General features: G+C 33.4%; 2 protein-coding genes across 3 annotated transcripts; one reads left to right on the top strand and one right to left on the bottom strand.

Moving 5' to 3' along the window:
* Positions 1-5,882: 5,882 nt before the first annotated feature.
* On the bottom strand, positions 5,883-6,506 carry LOC115970386. The gene has a single exon (XM_031090026.1). It carries the CDS (start codon positions 6,504-6,506, stop codon positions 5,883-5,885), a length of 624 nt encoding a protein of 207 aa, XP_030945886.1.
* An 8,565-nt stretch (positions 6,507-15,071) lies between these two features.
* On the top strand, positions 15,072-22,348 carry LOC115972444 (ARM REPEAT PROTEIN INTERACTING WITH ABF2-like). Of its 2 annotated transcripts, XR_004087479.1 has the most exons (20): positions 15,072-15,416; positions 16,107-16,267; positions 16,960-17,132; positions 17,212-17,332; positions 17,413-17,487; positions 17,584-17,678; positions 17,954-18,029; positions 18,145-18,252; positions 18,371-18,499; positions 18,609-18,677; positions 18,838-18,897; positions 19,043-19,166; positions 19,291-19,430; positions 19,982-20,045; positions 20,182-20,261; positions 20,590-20,654; positions 20,860-20,977; positions 21,061-21,185; positions 21,445-21,615; positions 22,039-22,348. XR_004087479.1 is itself a non-coding variant. In XM_031092733.1 (19 exons), the coding sequence occupies exons 1-19, from the start codon at positions 15,170-15,172 to the stop codon at positions 21,539-21,541; spliced, it is 2,127 nt and encodes a 708-aa protein (XP_030948593.1). In that variant the 5' UTR covers positions 15,072-15,169; the 3' UTR covers positions 21,542-21,922. The 2 variants fall into 2 exon arrangements, 1 of the variants encoding a protein (XP_030948593.1); XM_031092733.1 differs by lacking the exon at positions 22,039-22,348 and having other exon boundaries at positions 21,445-21,922.
* Positions 22,349-22,620: the final 272 nt, after the last annotated feature.

Genomic DNA, 22,620 nt, shown 5'->3' on the forward strand with positions numbered 1-22,620 from the left:
GTGGATGTTGTTTTGGATATGGGAGGTGGATTAGTGTTGTTTTGGAGATCGACTATTGATGTAATTGTGGAGGGTTCGGGCACAAATTATATCGATACAATGTTTCAAGAAGAAGATAGGACAGGGATTGGAGTGATCATCCGAGAATGTCAAGGAAAAGGCTTGGCACACATGGTCGAAATCATCCCTCTCCCCCTAACTGTCATAGAGCTTGAAACTTTGGCTATATTGAAGAATTTACAGTTTGATGCTGATCTGAGTTTGGAAGATGTCACCCCAGAGGGAGTTTCAGAGATTGCAATGAATGCTTTGAATGCAAATTCCCAGTCTTTAGAATCCTTTGGTTTACTTAGTCGTAATGTTAAATATTTTGCAAGTTTATTTCATTGTATTAGGTTTTCACATGTTCGTAGATAATGATTGTTGTATTCGCACATTAAGAGAAACGACAATGGGGTTGCTCATAGTCTGACTAAAAATGCATTATGCATACCAGATTTTCATGTATGGATGGAAGATGTCCCATCTCATATTGGTTCGATTTTACAATTGGATGTAGTTGAATTTTATTAATAAAATCCATCAGTTTCTTTCTCAAAAAAAAAAAAAATGTATACAACCTACTTGTGGATTCGTGAGTCATGTTAATGTGATTATGGCTTCCTGATTTGTTCATGAATACAAGTTAATTATGTTTGTAAATTACACAACAAATTAGGAAGAGCCATGCCAATTTTCCATTTGATTACAAGATAGTTTAGTCAAGAAATGAGAAATTCAAAATGTACAAAACAGTACTACAAGGCTAAATAAGCAGAAAGGCCTTGTTTTATTGGGTCCGGGGGTACTTAATTAGGGCCTTGGCCATCTTTACTCATATGAAGAAACTAGAAAGGACTCAGACACATATACAGAGATAATTGAGATGGCAAGAGGGCCTTGGAATAATTATAAAAACAAGCTCATTGTCATTGATAGTCACATCAACAGCTGTCATTATTATTTTCCTGGCCAATGGACCAAAAGGACCAGTGTGAACACTTGTAGTCACGATAGAGGTAGCATTGTGCATGGTACAGTACTAGCTAGCATTCTTGACTCTTTCTCAGAGCAACCACATCAGATCATCTAAAGTCTTCTAAAATAGAAAAAAAATACAAATTTTACACATTTAAAGCAAAAATACACCCACATCAGCGGGTGTAAAAATGTGTAAAATTGTATAAATATTTCCATGAGCTACAGTAACTGTGTATATTTACACAGTTACTGTAGCTCATTTATCCATTAAAATAATATTATCTTTGTACAGTATAAAAAATTCATTTTCGCTCTTTTTTTTCTCTCTCCTCTCACTAAGCACACCAACGCCTCTCAGGTCTCAGCTTCTTTCCCTGTTTCATTCCTAAGCTCTTCCTCTCATCTTTTCTCTTCATCTGCTTCTTATCAGCTTTTGCTCATTCTCATCACCACGAGAAATAATAATGTGATTGGTTTGGGGTTTTTGTAGCCTTGTGAGGAGGGTGGATCAATTGACAGACTCATCTTCTCTATTGACATACTTTGGGGCTAATTTCTCTAAAAGGGTATGGGTTTATCTCATTGAGATTTTAGGGTTTTTTTGCCTTTTGGTTTCAAGCAAGATTCTTGGGAGTTTCTCTAAACTAATTTTTTTAGGGTTTCTTGTTTCAAATTTTTTATGGTTTGGAGTTTTTTTTTAGGGATTCTTCGGAGCACACCCGAAGTTATTTTTGGAATTTATAAGTATTTCAGATTTTGTGTGTATTTATATTTGATTATTTTAGAGTTCAAGTAAGGATTAAATTTTATATCTTTTGATAGGGATTAGTTTCCCCGTGTGTAGGGAGTGTTTGAAGAATTTGGAGTTTTTTAAACTTGTATTAAATTTCTATTTCTCCCCTGTTTTTGGACTGATTGAATAGGGTATATAGTTAGTTATAAACTACGTAGTTATATACTTAGTTTTCGGATTGTTCTCCTCTGTTTTGGTTTATTTTTGAATTCTGTTGAATACTTATTATTTCTGAGGTTGAATTCCATGTGGGTTTTATCTTAAAGCTGAAGGATTGTGCTTGTAGTTGTCTTTTTGGTTTTCTTTTTTGTGTTTTATTGGTGGGGTTGAAAGTGAGGGTTTTGATTTTGATTTTTATTTATGTTGCTTTGAGGTTTGATATTCTTGTATTTGTACATGAATTGGTCAATAAATTAGCCCATAAGGGTGTTTGGCTGTAATTGTGGAATTTGATTAACTCTGTGCAATTAAATGAATTTTGGTTATTGTATTGCCTATGAGTTTCCTTGATTCTGTGTTAATATAAGTACAAATACATATGGGTTTTACTTGAGAGTTAAGAGTTCTGTTGATAATGTTAGTGTTTTAGACATGGATGGATCATGTGTCAATGGGGACGGTCAGTGTTCTTTGATTAAATTCTTGTGTTCATCTTCTTAGTTCGTGAGGTTTCTTTTAGTTTTTGAAATATGGAGAAGCTCTATTATAGATCCCATACTGTTTACCTTTGTGTTTTCAACGAGTTATACTCTTAAATCTATGTTAAACAATGCCTTTTGTTTTTTGTTTTCAATTTTATTGCTTATTAATGCTGCTTCTGAATTACTTTGGTGTTTGTTAGGTGATAGACTCACAAAATCAAAGTCCCTTCTTCCTTGACATTTTACAACACAATGAATAAGAGTCTTTTGACAGTAGTATTTTGATGTCCACTTTGCATTCAGACGTGAATGTCCATCAATCTCCACCCCAAATTGAAATGGGACAATCTATACCCCCCATTGCAAAAAAATCAACTACTAAGAGAGGTCAACGGGGAATCAACTTCATCATAGATGAAGACATTAAGCTAGTGTTGGCATGGCTCAATGTTAGTTTAGATGCCGTGACATCAACGGACCTAAAACACACAACATTTTGGGATAGAATTTGGTCCACCTTCTACAATGAAAAGAAATTTAACCATACTAAGGATTCTTTAAATAGTTGGTGGTCAGTAATTCAAAGGGAGACCAAAAAGTTTTGTGGATGCTTGGCCCAAATTGAAAACCAGAATGAAAGTGGTAAAACTGAGCATAACAAGGTATTTCGACTCAACATCTAATATGTATTGTACATCAATACACTTTTAGTTTTATGATTTTCATTATTTTCAATTTTTTACTTTTGTAGATTGAAGATGCAAAAGCTATGTATCAAAGTAATAGCAAAAATGCATTTCAATTGGAACATTGTTGGAGAATTTTGAGGAATGAAGCTAAGTGGTTGACTCTGAGAGATAATTTGAATGTCCGCATAAGACAACTAGCCACACAATCTTGTCATACTTTTGCAAGCTCAATAAATCTAGATGAAGATAATGATGAGATGAACTCCGGCGAAACCTTGGAGAGACCTAGGCAAGAAGGCCGAAAAGGAGAAATTAAAGAAAAGACAGAATTGTGATGACGTGGTCTCAATACTTTCCTCCCAATTGGACGAAATCAAGGAAGAAAAGAGGAGAATGCATGAGCAGAAAAAGGAAAGTATGCACATTGCATTAGAAGAACGAAGAGAGTTAATGCGCATTGCATCCAAAGAACGAAGAAAGTTGATTCGTATCAAGGAAGAGAAGAATGAAGAGTTGATTCGTATCAAGGAAGAGAAGAATGAAGTAGAAAAGAGGAAAATGGAAGATGAAATTATGATAAAAGATATAAGAACCATGGATCCTGAGCAAAAAGAATATATTCGTCTACGTCGTTTGGAAATCTTGGAGAGGTTAAGGTCTAAATTTCCATCATAATTTGAATATTATTATTGACAATATCTAATCAAGTAATTTTTTGTATAGTGCAAAGATACTAGCACATGGTTGACATAGATGATTTGATGTTAGACATCTCTTTTGTAGTATTTACTTATGCAAGGAACATGATTATTCAATCTCTAAGTTAGATATATTTTTGTAGTCTTCACTTGTGAAAGGAAACGAATGCAATGTTGTAAATTTTGTATTGTGCACAGACAGTAGCACTTGATTATTCAATTTAATTTGTAATTCTGTTCTTTTCATTCTGTTTTGAGTGAAGCAATGTCTTTGTTGAAGGTAGCTGTACTTGCTGATTTTATTGGTTATATATGCTATTTGAATGTAAATAGCACTTTCTCAACAGAAACTGCTATTTTTGTATAATGTTATTTTTCTGCACTTTCTCAATAGGTGGCTGTGCTTGCATAGTATTATTTTTCTGCATAATTATTTGTTTCCGCAGAAACTGTTTTGTTTTTCTGCATATTTCTTGTTTCTGCAGATTGGTGTGATTTAAATTATTGAATAACTATAAATTATGAATGGACTTTTACAAAATGAATTATTAAGTATAGAATGTCAATGTATGGTAGAAAAGGTGTTTGCTTCAGGCTACATATACTGGTTTACTAAACAAATAAGCTTTGTTGAATAGTTACAGTTGTGTTAAAAATGACCAATGATCAAGACAATATCTAGTGTAAGTTTACAACTAAACTTGAGTTGACAAACTTACCTAAGGGTCTGTCAACTTATATGGTAGAAAAGGTGTTTGCTTTAGGCTACATATACTGGTTTACTAAGCAAATAAGCTTTGTTGAATAGTTACAGTTGTGTTAAAAATGACCAATGATCAAGATAGTATCTAGTGTAAGTTTACAACTAAACTTGAGTTGACAAACTTACCTAAGGGTCTGTCAACTTATATACGGTTTTTTGTTGTCTCAATTTTAAGGATTTTAAAATATAATCCTTAAAATCATTTTGTATTATATTGGCTAAACTAAAGGCTTGGGGGTTAAGTTGTAATTTAAAATCATTTTATGGGACTCGGTCATTAGCAACTCTAGCCTTAATTTGCAGGAAAGATAGAGACTCCAATTTACTTTCTGTTAAATTACTTTTGAAGTTTGATAGACTGGATTTGGGTTTGGATGATTTGATTAAAGATACATAAAGGGGTGATAGTGATACTTGATGTGTGAAGAAACAAATTATGCAATAGTTATTAATAGAGTGACAATGAAGTTTAATATTAATTTATAGTGTCCTTTTTGGAAACTTAGTAATATTAAACTTAGAAAATATCAAATTCCAATGAAGGTTCACATTAAATAAAAGTAGTAATACTTAGAAATTTAGAATTCCAAATTCCTACGACTAGCCTTGTAGTTGCCATAGATGCTCGACAAGATCTGCTTGAAGTTGAGAATGAATTCCTCTATCTCTAATGGAATTATGACGTTCAATGAACTGCATAAGGTTACAAGTGGGATTATGTGACACCGGTTCGGGTCCATTATCATTGATTTGATCATAATCAAAGTCATTTGCTCCAAGGTAAGTATGCCGCTCATCTTTAACGATCATATTATGCAATATTATACATGCCATCATAATGTCCTTAAGCGTTTCAAGGTGGAAAAAACATGCAGGCTCGCGCATAATTGCAAATCACACTTGAAGTACTCCAAATGCACGTTCGACATCCTTCCTGGCCGCCTCCTGTGCGAAAGCAAAATGTTGTCTTTTACGGTCTTGTGGTGCTGGAATTGTTTTGACAAATGTTGCCCATGATGGATATATACCATCTGCAAAATAGTACCCCATCGAATAGTCATTACCATTTATCGAGTAATTAACCGAAGGAGCACGCCCTTCAGCAAGCTCAGAAAATATAGAATACCGCTCTAGGACATTGATGTCATTGTGAGACCCTGGTAACCCGAAAAATGCATGCCATATCCAAAGGTCATAAGACGCCATGATTTCCAAAATTATCGTTGGATCATGGGTATGACCAATATATTGACCTTTCTACTTACTTGGACAATTTTTTCATTTCCAATGCATGCAATCGATGCTCCCTGACATTCTTGGAAATCCATGGTGTTGGCCAACCGCTAACAACCTTGCAATGTCATTGTTGTTTGGTGACCTCAAGTACTCTTCAGAAAAGATTGAAACTACCGCTTTAACAAATTTTTTTAAGCTTTTTATTGCAGTGGTTTCTCCAATCCTCAAGTATTCATCCATGAAATCAGCCGACACTTCATAAGCAAGCATTCTGATTGCGGCGATCATCTTTTGAAGGGAAGACAACCCGAGTGTGTTAGCCGCATTTCTTTTTTGAACAAAGTATGGTTCAGGAGCTTCAACTCTTGAATGGATACGTAGAAAAAGAGAATGATTCATTCGAAACCTCCTTCGAAATACATTCGGAGGATACACTAGTGTTTCAGCAAAATAATCATAGAAAAGCCTGTCATGACCTTGCAAAGGATTACGCCAGATAAACCTGCGAGGTTGAACCAAACGACGACATGATGTTGATGCTCCTTCATTGTTTAATTCTTTTATAGCAATAGCTAGAGTAAGTTCCAACTCATCATCATCAAAAGATGAGTCAAATGGAGGCTTATCATTTGGAAAAATAAAATCAATGTCATAATGGAAATCCATTACGAGAGAACAAAAACCGAATGGAAGAGATAATTTTGTAGAAGTGGATGGAAATTAGAGAGAAAATGGTCATATTTATAGAGCAAGAATGTGACTTGAGTTTGAATTTCAAAAATTTGACCTTTAGGTTTGAATTTACCATTAGGTTTAAAGTTAGGTTTGAATTTACTGTTTGAATTTCAAAATTATGACTGGTGGATATAACAATAAAAATTATGACCATTGGGTCAAAAAAAAAAAATGACCGTTGGTTGTAGACATCGATTCGGTAGCATCGGTTCGGTCACCGATTCTAGCAATACGGTGGTCGGAGACATCGATTCAACGGCGGTCATCGGAGCCACTATTACAACAATCGGCCCACCGGTGATGGCGATACAATGGTCGGAGACACCAATTCGGTGGGCAGCCACCAAAGCCACTATTTTGGTAGTTTGGGCATCGGCGGTGTTCGTCGAAACCACTATTTTAACAATCCACCACAAGCGGCTCCATTAGCCGAGCCACCGGTGTTGGTAGTTTACTTAAAATATAAGTTTAAATTAAAAATGTATGACCATTAGGGAAAATAATAAAAAATTGATGAAGAATGAATATTTTATTGAAAAGTCTTGTAAAATAGATAAACTGATGTAGGTGTTTTGTAAAAATGATAGTATAAAATAGAAAAAGTAGATTTTTGTGTAAAATAGACGGAATTTTTTCTACGAGCTGATGTGGTTGCTCTTATGATTCTAAAATGGGATTGGGACTGGGACCAAAGAGCCCTAGTGGCCCAGACCCAGTAATTAAAACAGCGAGGGATAATGTTCCTAAGACTAAGACTATTCAACTGCTAGAAAATAATTAGCCTAGTCAATGGACAAAAACAAAATGAAAAACATGGCAGACAGGTGAAAAACATGCTTGATTTAATAAATATGAAGCTGCTTTGAGTACATAGTTGACACGCCTGCATGGTTGTGTGAGCTCTACAATTGTTTTATTGAATGGAGTTTATATTATCTTATTAAAAAAAAATGATAGATGTGAAAAAGTACACCAAAAGGCACAAAAGAAAAACACGATACGAAAAGCATTGATAAAGTAAGGTTTTACTTAGGTGTGCACTTAGAAAATTTTTATAAAAAATGCAAAAATGATTTAATGTTTTGACAGTTTTTTTAATTTTTCATAAAAACTTCTCCAAAATGGATGCTTGGGTAGAGGCTAACTTATAAAAAGGCTCAACATTTTATGATAGTAAATGGTATAAAAATAAAAGGGTTCCATGTTATTTTTCTCACCTCCAAATATTATATAATAATAATAGAAATTCAACTAAATTAAATCCTTAAATTGTTTGGAAAAAGAAAATGTTGTAAATGTACCTAATTAATGAGGATTAATTTTTTCTAATGCCTTGAAACTTTAATTTTTGTGATCTTAATATCCTATTCAATAGGTTGAGAAAGACATTATCCACTTAATATCTCCTGCATGACCACATGCTAAACAATTCCTATTTCTTTTTTGACATCAAGATACAGTAACCTCCTTTTATTTATATAAATATATATATATATTTGTTAAATTTTATACTTGAAACATGATATTTGATCCGCTATATGAAATAAATTCATTAAATAATGTAATTAATTTATCAATTTAATCTTGATTTAGTTAATATTAAATAAATTTATTATTTGAAGTCTCAAACTATATCGAGTCGAACTTGATAGGTAGAAGATACCAATATTGGATAAGGCAAATGAAAAGGCTTTAGGTCGGTTTAGCAGCAGGCTTTTCAACTAAGTCAAACATGTTGAAACAAATGGACCTAGTTTAAGTTATTCTCAATCTCTACTTGGTTTGGGCTTCTTTCTGTTTTCCTCTTTTTGTTTTTGGTTTGGGCTTGTTTACAATCACGTGGCTTTCGTCAGGGTGCTCTTAATTTCACATTTTAAAATGAAATGAAATGAAATATTAAAATGCATCACTGCCTTCAATTCTATTAAAACAATACGAATTACAGAAGGATAGAAGATTATTTTCAAATGCAGTACGTGCGTGAGAGGAAAACATTTCTTAAAGTACATTGGCAAGATGCCTTTTATGGTGGGTTTAAGCATTGTCAATGAAAATGAAATAAATATTTTTCTTGTTATTTTGCAAATGAAAATGAAATAACGGTTGGAAAAATAATATGGAGTGAATAAGAAATTGATGTTTTCTATATTCACTTGAAGATGTTATTATAAGTGTTGAAAACCCTTGAGTCCCACATTGAAAATGATAGAAAATATGAGTTTGGGTTGGATATTGGGTTAGGTTTTAGGCATTTGTGGACTAAGCCTACTTATCCAATTAATAATAATATTTTATTATTTTATTTTGAGTAATTAAGTTTATATACAGCAGTTATCTCTGAAACAATGTTTCAGTTTTAAGTTACGTATAGTTTTATTGTCCTCATTCATGAAAAAGACTTTTCAGAAAAAACTCTAAGTGTGAGAATATTTTTTGTTCATTCATTTTGTGTCAAAGAGAGAGAAAGAGACATTGAGTAATTCGCATTTCACTCATTTGGTCTGTAAGTTTTTAATTATTTACAGATTTTTCTTTAAATTATTCAATATTTTGTTTATTGCTCTCGTCTATCATATCTATTTGTGTTATTGTTTATATTTAGTTCTGTGTTATTCCTTTTGCTTTATTACAAAAATAAATTGTTAAAATATATCCAACTATCTTAAAGCAGATTTTATATATTTTAATTTACATTTGTGATTGACGGTGAAAGGAATTTTGTGTTGGTTGAAAAACTCTAAATCGGTAACAATAGATACACTGCGCAAAACTTAGAAAACTGATTTTATGTTTATCGTGAACTTTGATCTTTTGATAACGTCGGTTACGTGTTTGACTGTGCTGGTGATATTTATTTTTCAATATCTATTCATCTTCTTTATTTATATTATTTAATATTTGGATATTTGTCCCTTTGAATTTTTGATTGACTGGGCATGGTGTAGAGTCATGTGTGTAGATTGTATGATTGATGTTTGCTTTGTATCTGTAATCTCTTATCTCTTTTTCCGTGTTAGCATCATTGCATGCAAATTCTTGTGTATTCTGAAATAGCGGGAAAAAACTTGTTTGGGTTTATCGCTTATTGCGAAAGGTATTCTGTGTGTGTTCGCATTGTGCCTACTCTGTTTCTGCAGATAGCTTTACTTTCTATTTTGCACAGTAACGTTTGGAAGTTATTTTCTTAAACTTGGCCAATGAGTTATGTTCAAGATTGAACTTTGACATGGATAATTTCAATTTTTCCATGGACCTTGCAGTTTCGATTTGTTTGATCTTTGGCCGATTGATATATGTATATTATTTGAAGATAAATAGTACTCGTAACGCATCATCAAACATGACTTTAAGCTTGGGATTTCATGATTAATAATTGATTTAAGAATTATTTGGATTTGTGTAAATCTTATAATTCATTGTGTGAATATCCTTAGTGATATGCATGATGCTTGACTGGTTTATAGTTCATAGTAACTGAATATGCTGTGAATGTCAATCATGTGTCTTTGGCCTTTGCTTACGAGATATTTCAATAATTATTTGTTAGATGAATTATTTATATTGATATCTAATCTTAAACTTTATAAAGATGACCACGTTTGGTGGTGCTTGTTCGAAAGGATGTTCTTGACCTTTTTATGTGCAATGGTGTTTGGGCTAGATGAATAAAGGAAATTGGAGATTTTGATGGAGGCAAAAAATTTTGAATCCTTTTAAATGCTCTCAAGGTGTGGCTGCCATTTTTTAGTTTTTGGCTAGCCTTTACTAATTCATCAAGTGATCCTCTATTTGATAATTAAATAGCATTATGAGAGCTATTATTAATAATTTCAAATGTGTGGATATAAGCCCAAGAATGAGACCAATTGCACACTAGTAAGATTGTAATTATGGGATTTCACTCTAAGTTAGAGAGTCTACAGTTCACCCCTTGGCCAAAGGTGTTATTTATTTATAAAGTTTAAGGCTCAATTGTTTGTATTGATATGAAGGACACATGATTGTTGTATTTGAGCATATATAGCCTTATTTAATTACATACACGTATATATATATATGTATGTATATATATATATATATATATACATATTTTTGGGCATGTGTGAGCTTTATTGGATATTAATGCGTTTAATCCCAATATTTGTTTTGTAATATTTCTTTGGATGAAATATATGTTACATGCCTTAGTTAAACATACTTAAGTTGCCAAAAATTTGGAATGCACAAGAGTTTGTTATGAGTGCTTATTAAGTAAGTAAGGGTAAGACATTAGAGATATCCATTCATTATAAGAATAAAGTTGAGAAATAACTCAATGTGCAATAAGTTCTTGATTACCATAGAACTTGTGGGGGGAAGCTATTATTTCCACCAATTATTTGTTCATTGAGATGCCTTAAAAGAAACCACTAAGACACCTTGTGAATTATGAAAAGAGTGATCGTCTTTCTATAAATTCTTTAAATGTAGGGGTGTTTAATGAAGGTTATGGTTCTTATTCTTAAATGATAAAGAACCATTGATTGTGTTTTCATTGGTTATGGTCATAACAGTAGTGCATAGTTCTTTCTAATTAATGAATCTATTATTTTTATATGCATGAAAATTAATTAGAATATATTTCAAGTGTTAAACTTTCTTGAAAGAAAGTTTGAGTCTACGTTTAGTATCTCTCATGATCAAGAGTTGATGGAAGAGAGGTTGAGCCTAAGCGTAGTAAAATGACAAACGTCATGGTTGTTTGATCCAATTTTTCTAATTTATATATTAGAAGATGAACTTAAAACTTCAAAGAAGCAAAATCCTAATGTGCCTTCTTGGAAACAAGATTGTCAATAGTGCAATAAATCCATCTTTGAAATCTATGCATAGTAGTTGGTAGATCTACCACCTGGGAATTTGAGAGTTGATGGAATTATTGACTATTACAATGCGAGACTTGTTTTACAAGGCTACAAATAAAAGGAAGATGTGAGTTTTCTTGATACACAATAAACCAAAGGGGTTTATGATTCTTGTACAAGGAAACAAAGTGGGTAAACTTGTTAAATCTTTGTATAGATTGAAGCAAGTTTCAATCCAATGACATGAAAAACTTGAGAATGAGATGATGTCAAATGAGTTTAGATTTAATGCAACTAGTGTGTGATGTGAAATATATCACAAGAGGCTATGTTGTTGTGGGATATGCTCATGTAAGTGTTGTAGATATGATACAAGAAATGAAAATTTCTAATACGTCTAATGGACTTGTCTTGTCTCAATCACATGAGAAATGTGACGACAGTCTAGTGAGAACACTTTATGCAAAGAGCATGTGTCTTTTTTGGGAAGTCAATAAATCTAAATAGACATGCATTGTGGATACTTATGCCTCCTATTTGTATATATTGGTAGGGCATAGAGTTATGGTAGGTCTCTACATATTTGTTGGAGACAAGACCATGAGGCAGTTGCTCTTAAATGGAAGTATTTCCAGATTATAAAAAGATCTGTAATCAATTGATTGAGTGAAAAGCAAGTAAACTGCTCATTGAGGGGAATGGGGTTAAAGCCTATTACATAAAAGTCTCCGGGATGGCAACCCAACCTAGCTGACTAGAGATCTCAAGATCTAGGTTCAAAGGGACAACCGAATTGTGGAGACTATTTTTTTATCACTATAGGAGCTATGTGAATTCTATTGTCTCGGTATACACAAATGATTGAACAGTTCAAGATATCATGTTCATTGGTTAGCTAGTATATCCGATAGTCTTTCACAAAGGAAAGTTCAAAGCCACAAGCTACTTCTCCCGATACAGTAACTTTTATTCTACTCTCTCTGTGTCTGCATCATCATTTGCATTGTGCTTTATCAATTTCTATTCATGTGGGGGATTGTTGGAAAAATAGTATAGAGTGAATAAGAAATTGATGTTTTATATATTCACTTAAAGATGTTATTATAAGTGTTGAAAATCCTTGAGTCCCACATTGGAAATGATAGAGAATATGAGTTTGGGTTGGATATTGGGTTGGGCTTTAGGCATGTGTGGACTAGGCCCACTTATCCAATTAATAATAATATTTTATTATTTTATTTTGAGTCAGTAAGTCTATATACAGCAGTTATCTCTAAAACAATGTTTCAATTTTAAGTTACGTATAGTTTTATTGTCTCTCATTCATGAAAAAGACTTTTCAGAAAAAACTCTCAGTGTGAGAATATTTTTTGTTCATTCATTTTGTGTCAAAGAGAGAGAAAGATGCATTGAGTAGTTTGCAGAGCACAACCTTGTGTGCTTCGTTTTCGTGTTGTAGATCATTTTATCTTGGGAGGCAAACATTTGTGAGTCTCAAAGCTTCACAATAATTGTGTGAGAGGCGAAATCTACTTTAAGGAAATTGTGTCAAACACAAGACTTGATCAGTATTGTTCATCATTTCACGCATTTGGTCTGTAAGTTTTTAATTATTTGCAGATTTTTCTTTAAATATATTCAGTATGTTGTTTATTGCTCTTGTCTGTCATATCTATTTGTATTATTGTTTATATTTAGTTCTGTGTGTTATTCCTTTTGCTTTATCATAAAAGTAAATTGTTAAAATATATCCAACAATAACCATGTAAAATATCATAATAAGGAAGAATAAACGATTTGATGCGCTTTAAAAACGTGCCTACATTCAAAGAAAAAAATATATATTCAAAAAGAATATTTTAAGTCATCCACAAAAAACAAATGGGATATTCCAATATTCTCCCGTGAGGGGAGAGCAGGAGGCGGTGGTGTCATAAGGGACAGTGCAGGAAATTGGATAAAGGGTTTTGCTAGATATATTGGCTATACTACAAGCATAATAGCTGAGTTTTGGGCACTTAGGGATGGTTTGAAATTAGCCATTCAGCTTGGTGTGCAAAATTTGGAAGTTGAACTTGATGCGAAAGTCATTGTAGACTTAATTAATTATAGGAACTCTTCCAATACAGCATACTCTTCCTTGTTGTTGGATTGCAGATTATTACTGGAATTGATTCCTCATACCAAGGTGAAGCATGTGTTCCGGGAAGCAAATAAATGTGCAGATGTTTTAGCTAAGAATGGATGTCATGCTCATGAGGAGTTTGTTATTTTCGATAGTCCCCCATTTGTTGATGTTTCTGATATAGTGTATGCAGATGAGATTGGGGAAAGTTTTTGTAGACAAGTTGCTGCTAACTTAGTCACTCTGGCTGCCTAGTTTATCTTTATCTTCCTGTACACCCAAAAAAAAAAAAAAAAAAAATTTTAAGTCACCTTTTCTTTTTATTCACTTCATCCTATTTTTATAGTTCAACACACATATTTTTTACGTCTCCTTGTAGTAATATTAATATAAGAGAACAAGAAGATAAAATAGGATATAAAAAGGGAAAGATATTAGAGATTTCATTAGAACAAACCAAGTTGGCGGTGAATGTTATGAATGCCAAACTTGCTACTGATCGAGTTGATGAAATTGATATATTTGTCAAGAGACTCAAGAGTCAAGACGCTTAGTGAACATGTTTATAATATGAGCATAAATAATGTGAGAAGCTAGGATTTGTCCAGCTTGAATATTTTCCTGAATAATCACAAATTAACTCAATATGTTTTGTAAACTTTTGGAACATGGGATTAGCAACAATGTAGAGTGCTACTTTGTTGTAGGGGGTCATCGATAGTTGTGACAATGTCATAGCCTTTAAATTTGAGAAGCCAGATGAGCCCACATGTGAATGTGATGAAGGCCATACAACACAACATTCAACTTTGACAGATGAGTGAAAAAAATAAAAAAATAGTTTGCTTCTTGCTCTTCCAAAACATGGTTTCTTGTGAGATTTTTAGTTGAGTTCAAAAACTCTAAACTATAACAACAAACAAAATATGATCTCGATGATATATTTTTTTGTCTCTAAAATATAGTCTATGTTATATTTTAGTTCATAAAATATGTATTTTATTATTTTTTGTTGAGAAGTGAAATATGTATTTTATTAGATATAAATTACTGACAAAAATTATAATAGAATTGTACTGATGGATAAAAGAATAACATTTCTAAAATTTAAAGACGGAAATGTTTTTTATTTTATTTTTTATATTTTAAGAATTCAAAAAATGATATTGTTGAATTCATAATCCGCACAAATTAGTATTTGAAACTAATATTACTTTTGTTTTTTGAAAACCATAATTTACATATTTAATAGAACATAAACTATAATATATATATATATATTTTTTTTTTTTTCCAAAATATAGATATAATTTAGGTTTATTTATTTATTTTTAGGGTAATATAAAATAAATATTATGGTATTGTTGCAAAAAAAGAAAAAAAGTTGAACTTTAAAAAATTCAGAGAACGCGGAAATTAGGAATTCATAAAATTCCCAAGCGCGGGAGCGTACGATAGCGCGGGCGCCCTTATTTATCACCAAAACTAGAATTGGTTTCCCACTATAAAATCCCTCACACTACATTTCTCACTCTCTCTCCCAAATAACCACCACATTTCCCATTTCTTCCCAAACTACCCTCTCTCTCTCTCTCTCTCTCTCTCTCTCTCTCTCTCACTCCACCATGGTTCTGAGCAAAGTCACCACCGCGAAGCGAAGCTTGAAGCGGAAGCTCGAGCCGGAATTCGAAGACCGAAGCGAAGACGATCGCAAGGTTTTCGCTTCCGAGCCACGCGATGCCTCTGATCGTGATCTCGTCCCTGATATTCTCGCTCAGATCAGTGTTCTCAACTCCGCTCTCTCTTCCTCCGAAGCCGACCGCGCTGCTGCCAAGAGCGCCGCCGCTTCCATCGCCGAAGTCGCCAAAAACGGTACCGTTTTCGTCGCATCAGATTGATATAGAGTTTTTATAAGTATGTGTATGCGTAACGCTGTGTACGTGTGTGTGTTATGGCTAGATTAGCCAGAAATGGTGGTTCAGAGAGTTAAATTACTCGGTTCATGACGTGGAGTCGTCAAATATACCGTATATATGTGATCTCTTGGTTTATGATTTATTGAATTCATATAATTTCTTGAATTTTACATGCATATTGTTTGTAGATATGTATGTATTTTGTGTATGTTATGACTGGATTAGACAGGAAATGGTGATTCAAAGAGTTAAATTAGCGGTTTTATGAGGTCGAGTTTTCAAATACTTGCTAATTTGTTATTTTTATTTATTTTTTATTCTGTATTTGTGATTTATTGAATTTATGTTAATTATTGAAATCATACATCAAGCAAAGAGAAGAAGAATTTATGTGTAATCTCTTTGGTTTTATGTGATTCCTTGAATTTATGTAATTTTATTGATGGTTTTTTTTTTGGAGAAACTATTGATGATTTCTTTGGTAGTACATTTGTGTGTAATAATTGAGTAATTTATGAAGAATAATGATTTTGGTTTGTTCTTGTTGATAACTGATAAGTTTGGTTATGTGATATATTGGATTTATGGTGGTTGTTGAGGTTTTTTTGGGATTTAAGGGTTTTTGGTGGTTTATTTGTGTGTGCAGAGGATATTGTGGATATAATAGTGGAGTCTGGTGCGGTTCCGGCTTTAGTGAAGCATCTCCAGGTGCCAGCAGATGTAAGAGAGGGTGACAGTGATCTGAGGCTGTATGAGCATGAGGTGGAGAAAGGGAGCGCTTTTGCACTTGGACTTCTTGCTGTCAAAGTAATTAGAGTTTATTGCCTTTTAGTTTATGCTTTTTGGGTGAATTACAATTTGAATATGTTCTTGTCTTGTGACATTAATTTTTTTGATATTAATCTTTTGTTGTGGTGATTGTCCTATTTTTGTGATTTTTGTCTGTTTGTTGTGGAACTGTTTTGGAATTGTGATTCTTATCAACTGTAAATTAGGTTGTGTTGATCTCTTTGTGAGTTTTCTAATAGTAGATGTTGTAACCATGTCCTGATAGCTAATTGCTAGGGAAAATTCAAGGAATCACACTGTTTATTTATGTAAGAGATTGGCAATTGTATGATAATGGTTCTGCTGATAAGACTAGTTTCTCTATATGTTTACCCGGGCTGGCAACATGCCAAATTATTAAATAGTCTGTCACATCTTATATGCCTTATTTGGTAATTTAGCATTTAATGGTATGTTTGTACTTATAAAGAGGAAACCAGTGTGCAAGTGGAGAATTATCATTAGTATGGTAATGTACATAGAATTAACTAGGGAATATTTTCCTTTTGTTGGTTGGGTTAGTTGCACATCATAATTAAACACGGCTGTAGTTTCAACATATATATTTCTGCCTCTTTATGGACATTGTTTTGGTTTAAATTCACTGCTCATGTTTTAGCTCATGGTAATATTTAACTCATTTGTATTCTGTCTTTATTTGCCTCAAACAGCCAGAGCATCAACAGCTCATTGTTGATGCTGGAGCTGTACCCCATCTTGTGGATTTGTTAAAGAGAAACAAGAATGGTTGTAACCCCCGAGCAGTCAATGGTGTTATTAGGAGAGCTGCTGATGCAATAACTAACCTTGCTCATGAGAATAGTGTTATTAAAACCTTTGTCAGGTATTCTTGTTTCCTTGCTTGCTACTGAATCTCCTTTTTCTTCCATTGTCTTTGTGATATAGTTGACTGTACATGTCAGGTTTGAAGGTGGCATTCCTCCTCTTGTTGAACTGCTCGACTCCACTGATGCAAAGGTACAAAGAGCAGCTGCAGGGGCCCTACGTACCCTTGCTTTTAAAAATGATGAAAACAAAACTCAGGTAGATGGATTTTTCTCTACTACACATTACTTTTTATCCTTCTCTTAGTACAGCTATTGATATGAATTGCAAATTTGCAGATTGTAGAATGTAATGCTCTACCAACCCTTATACTAATGCTCTGGTCTGAAGATGCCACTATACATTATGAAGCGGTTGGCACCTATCCATAATATCCTATTTCATTCTGTGTATCTTTGGGATTTGCTACCATATTTTGAGCAATCTTTGACTTTTCTGGAATTTTTCAGGTTGGTGTAATAGGTAATCTGGTCCACTCATCCCCAAAAATTAAAAAAGAAGTTCTCCTTGCTGGAGCTTTACAACCTGTTATCAGATTGCTTAGGTAATACTAATCTCTGAATGTTGCCTTCTTTTGGTCTAGTCAAATTCGCTTTTGCTTAGGGGATTAGCTGATTTCAGGTAGTTTTGTTAATTTTTAGAGCTATAACTTGTTTGTAGTAACTACATGATATTTGCTTGTTGAATCTTTCCTATTTTCTAAGGGGGGGGAAAAAAAAAACCTGTTTGCTGATGCACACGTTATGATGTTATTACTGGGTCAGTTTATTTAGTCATTAAAACTAAAGGTCACCATTAAGTTTGTCACTTTGATGACAGTTCCTCTTGTCCGGAGAGCCAAAGAGAAGCGGCTCTGTTACTTGGTCAATTTGCTGGGGCCGATTCTGATACTAAGGTGGATTAAAAATTTTGCATCTTTGTTTAGAATCTACTGCTTCCATATTCTGAATCCTCTTCTGGAGATATATTCTATTATTTGGTTATTAACTGTTATATGGATGTTCATGCAGGTGCACATTGTTCAGAGGGGTGCTGTCCAGCCTTTAATTGAGATGCTTAAGTCCCCAGATGCACAGCTTAGAGAGATGTCAGCTTTTGCACTAGGGAGGTTGGCACAGGTTAGCGTCTTTCCTTTTCACTTGTGCAATTATCAATATTATTATTTTTTGATACTTGGTTGCATATTATGCAAGGGATGTATATTTCCCTGGCCTGATAAAATAATTTTGATTTTAGGACAAGCACAACCAAGCTGGCATTGCTCATAGTGGAGGTATAGTGCCTCTACTCAAACTTATTGACTCAAGAAATGGAGCTTTGCAGCATAATTCTGCATTTGCTATATATGGTCTTGCAGATAATGAGGTAGAGCTTATTGGTTTATTGTTTAATTTAAATTTTCTAGAACAATCTGTCCCTTGTCAATCATCTGGTGCTGGTAAATACTATAACTAATTTTAAGCTTCTTCCGAAGGATAATGTTGTAGATCTTATCAAGGTTGGCGGTGTTCAGAAACTTCAAGAAGGAGAATTTACTGTTCAAGTATGCTTTCTTTTAAAGAAATCTAAATTTAATTTATAGCAACTATTTCTAGGAATTGCTTTTTTTCTTTGTGGCTTTGTCTTATACTAAGACTGATTTCTCTCTCATATCCTCTTGATTGTCTTGTTCCTGTCTTATAATTGATATTTGATGCTTGCAGCCAACTAAAGATTGTGTGGCAAAGACATTCAAAAGATTAGAGGAGAAGATTCATGGACGTGTGAGTCCTCTTTTATAATACTGTCTTTTTGGCTTGAACCATTTTAGCCTTATGTTTATCTAGTTAAGGTCTTACTCGATAATAGTATTAATTGTATAAACATATTTTGTGTGACCTGTGTACCAATTCCTATTATGCTTTACAGGTACTAAACCATTTGCTATATCTGATGCGGGTTTCAGAAAAGGCAGTTCAAATACAGGTTGCCTTGGCTCTTGCTCATCTTTGTGCACCCGATGATCGAAAAGCTATTTTTATTGATAGCAATGGTAATAATGTTTCACATATTTTCAAGCATTGTGTTATTTTTGGCATTCAGGTTTACTTCACTGGTCCTATTCTTATGGGATTTTCAAGTGCTAACTTCTTGCTGCACATACATTTTTTCTGCAGGTTTAGAGTTGCTGCTTGAGCTTTTACAGTCTACAAGCCTGAAGCAGAAACAAGATGGTTCAGGGGCCCTGTACAAGTTGGCTACCAAGGCAACTTCACTCTCTCCTGTAGATGCTGCTCCTCCATCACCGAATCCACAGGTTATTTCATTGATGACTTATTGGTTAACATGCCTATTATTGCATAATCTTTAGTTTGAATCTGTTAGGACTTGGGGGCGTGACAAAGTAGGGTTCTTCATGTGCTTGAACAACCTCATTAATTTTGATAGTTGTGAATATATAATCATTGGGTGACTTCTAGTATACTGCCTGCCTTATTTAAAGTAGGACATGAGCATCTCCCATGTATTTGAGGTTTGAATAAGAGGTTAGATTCCTCTTTTCTGACCTAATGCAATTTACTACACCCCACTTCCATCACTTTCTCTCTCCCCCAGTCCCCCCTCCCTTAACAAAAAAGAAAAATGAAAAAAGAAAGGGAAGGCTGTGTTGGGTGGATCTATTCTTCCTATGAATATCATTTGTTTTTCTTAAAAATCTAACACCATTTGAATAATGGTTCCTCTTTAAAACTGTATTGAAATTTATGATTTTTGGTGAGTGTAAATAGTTTTCTTCACTAACATTCAGAATAACTACATTTAATTTTTTCTTTTTGGTTCTTGTCTTTTTTTAATTTCTTGTTGCAGGTGTATTTGGGTGAGCAATATGTGAACAATCCTACGCTTTCTGATGTCACCTTCTTAGTTGAAGGTTAGAAAATTTTCTTGCATATGTTTCTACTAGTTTATTGAGAACAATGATTTGCTTATGTTCATGCCAGCTGGTGAGTTATGAATTTCAATTAGCATAACATGCTATACTTGTGTATACTCCTTTCTTTTATCAGGTAAACGGTTCTATGCTCACAGAATTTGTCTGCTTGCTTCTTCGGATGCTTTCCGTGCAATGTTTGATGGTGGTTACAGAGTGAGTACTGGTTTAAATTAAAGTTCTCTGTTTGTGTCCATTATAATTTGATGATATCATTACCTCTTTGTTCAGTTGCTAGCTTTTCTCTTAAACATGACTTTAAAGAACTTATGAGTTCAAATTTTCATTAGAAACAATGACAAAAGCTTAATGCTGATAAGCTAGCTCATCAATTAGTATGTCAAGCTGGCCCATCTGATTTGTGTCTTACATTTTTGCCTATCAAATATGGTCCGGTTAAAGTTGTCTTTTCTGTAGCAGAAAGGATTAAATGGCCCTGGGGGTTATTTATTGTGTAATAAAATCTTAAAACTATGTCTTGCAGGAGAGGGATGCTAAGGACATACAGATTCCAAATATTAGATGGGACGTGTTTGAGTTGATGATGAGGTGCGAGTTTGGGTTCTATTTTACCTGTTTTTATATTCTACTTGTTTCCTGTAATTATTACCATTTACAGTAAAGGCTGCAATGTTACCCTGTTATTGCTTGGCTTGTTCCCTCTTGTTGCAATAGTTACCTCCACATTACTACGAATGGAAGTAAATGGACCCTACTATGTGCTAATACTTTCTAATCTTTCTTGTGCTTTTAGATTCATATACACAGGATCAGTAGAAGTCAGTCTGGATATTGCACAGGATCTCCTCAGAGCTGCTGATCAGTACCTTTTGGATGGTCTTAAGCATCTCTGCGAGTATGCTATTGCTCAGGTTGGTTATGGAATTAGTTCAATAACTGACTTTTCATTTCTGTATTACCAGTTCATCTGATGGCTTCTCATGATCTTTTGAAGGATATTTGTGTGGAAAATGTTTCCCTAATGTACGAGTTATCAGAAGCCTTTAATGCTATGTCATTAAGGAAAGCATGCATACTGTTTATTTTGGAGCAGTTTGACAAATTGAGTGCCAAACCATGGTATGCTATATTTGGCCGAATTTCTATGTCTATACTTTTGAGTAGTATTTCTATTATGAAGCAAGGCTGCTTGGTTTATATTTTTATCTTTGGGTTTGGACCAGGGAAATGAATGTTTATGAGGTTAAAATTTGTTTCTCAAAATAAGTAGAATTTTGAGTTTTTGACTGGAGTTAAATGACTAGGTTTACCTATATAAGTCTGCTTATTTCAAATTAAATTATTAAAATGTGTAAAATCTTTTGATGCAAATATGTAGGTACTCTCAACTGATCAAGTGCATTGTACCAGAGATACGCAAATTCTTCACTAATATACTTACAAAGCCTATTCAAGCTGATTTGCAGCAATTATAGATGGTTCAGCTCAAGTTTTAATCTTTTGACTAACAATCAAGGTGGAAGACAAATGATGTACAGAAAGATCTTTGGTAATTGAGCAAGCAGGAGTAAATTTTTTGTAGTGTAATATCTCATGTATTGTCATTTTTTTGAAGCCACTCATCTTGAAGTAGTCACTTTCTTGTATGCCAACATTGTTAGGCTTATACTCCATTAGATTCATGGGAGAGCATGGTAGGCAGTAACTGAAGAGCAAGAGATAAACAATAGTATTGTAAAATTGTAGGCACAGGCTGTCTTTTCTTTTTGTAGAACTAGAATTTGCCATGTTTTGTATCATAATATGTCCTGATAAATTTCACTCAATTCTGATCATTTTAGCTGTTGAATTGATCATATTTCATCTTATGAAAAGCAGGGTTGATTAGTTAATAATGGTTCAAGTTTGTTTTTGTTTTTTTTTTTTTGTATTTACTATTTAGTTTTCCTCATTCCAAATTTATCCATCTCAGCCCAAACGGTCAGTTTCATGTTAATGAGCACCGTTATTTCTCAAACCCAGCAACGCACTGCCATCAAAAGCCAGTCCATTGCCATCTCAACCCAAACACAAAAAGCCCGGATCAGCCCATGGAAAAGCTTCGTGGATTTTTGTTTTTCACCAAAAGGCATATTGCTACGGTCACACACACATGGCAGAGAGGGAAGAGGATTTTTGAAAGAGTTACAATACGGTATATAGTTAAAAGAGTTACAGCCTTAAACTCATACACAGGACATTGTTATTTATTGTGGAGTCTTTTTTATTTATTATGAGTGATGTTACTGTTACAAACTATTTTATAATATTTTTACAAAATATTGTTATAGCAAATTTTGATTCATTCTCATCTTATTTCATAATTTTTTTACTTATCAATAACTATTCATTACATTTTTTTCAAAAAAATAAATTGTAACCATACCATTTTCCATTTATTTTACACTTTATGTTGTTTCCTTATTGATTTTTTTAGTCATGATAATGGGTATTTTTAGAACATTTATTAATTTTTTATTTTAGGAAAATTCTAATACTATTTTTATGAGAAATA

The sequence above is a fragment of the Quercus lobata genome, chromosome 12, assembly GCF_001633185.2.
Source record: "Quercus lobata isolate SW786 chromosome 12, ValleyOak3.0 Primary Assembly, whole genome shotgun sequence".
Lineage (NCBI taxonomy): Eukaryota > Viridiplantae > Streptophyta > Magnoliopsida > Fagales > Fagaceae > Quercus > Quercus lobata.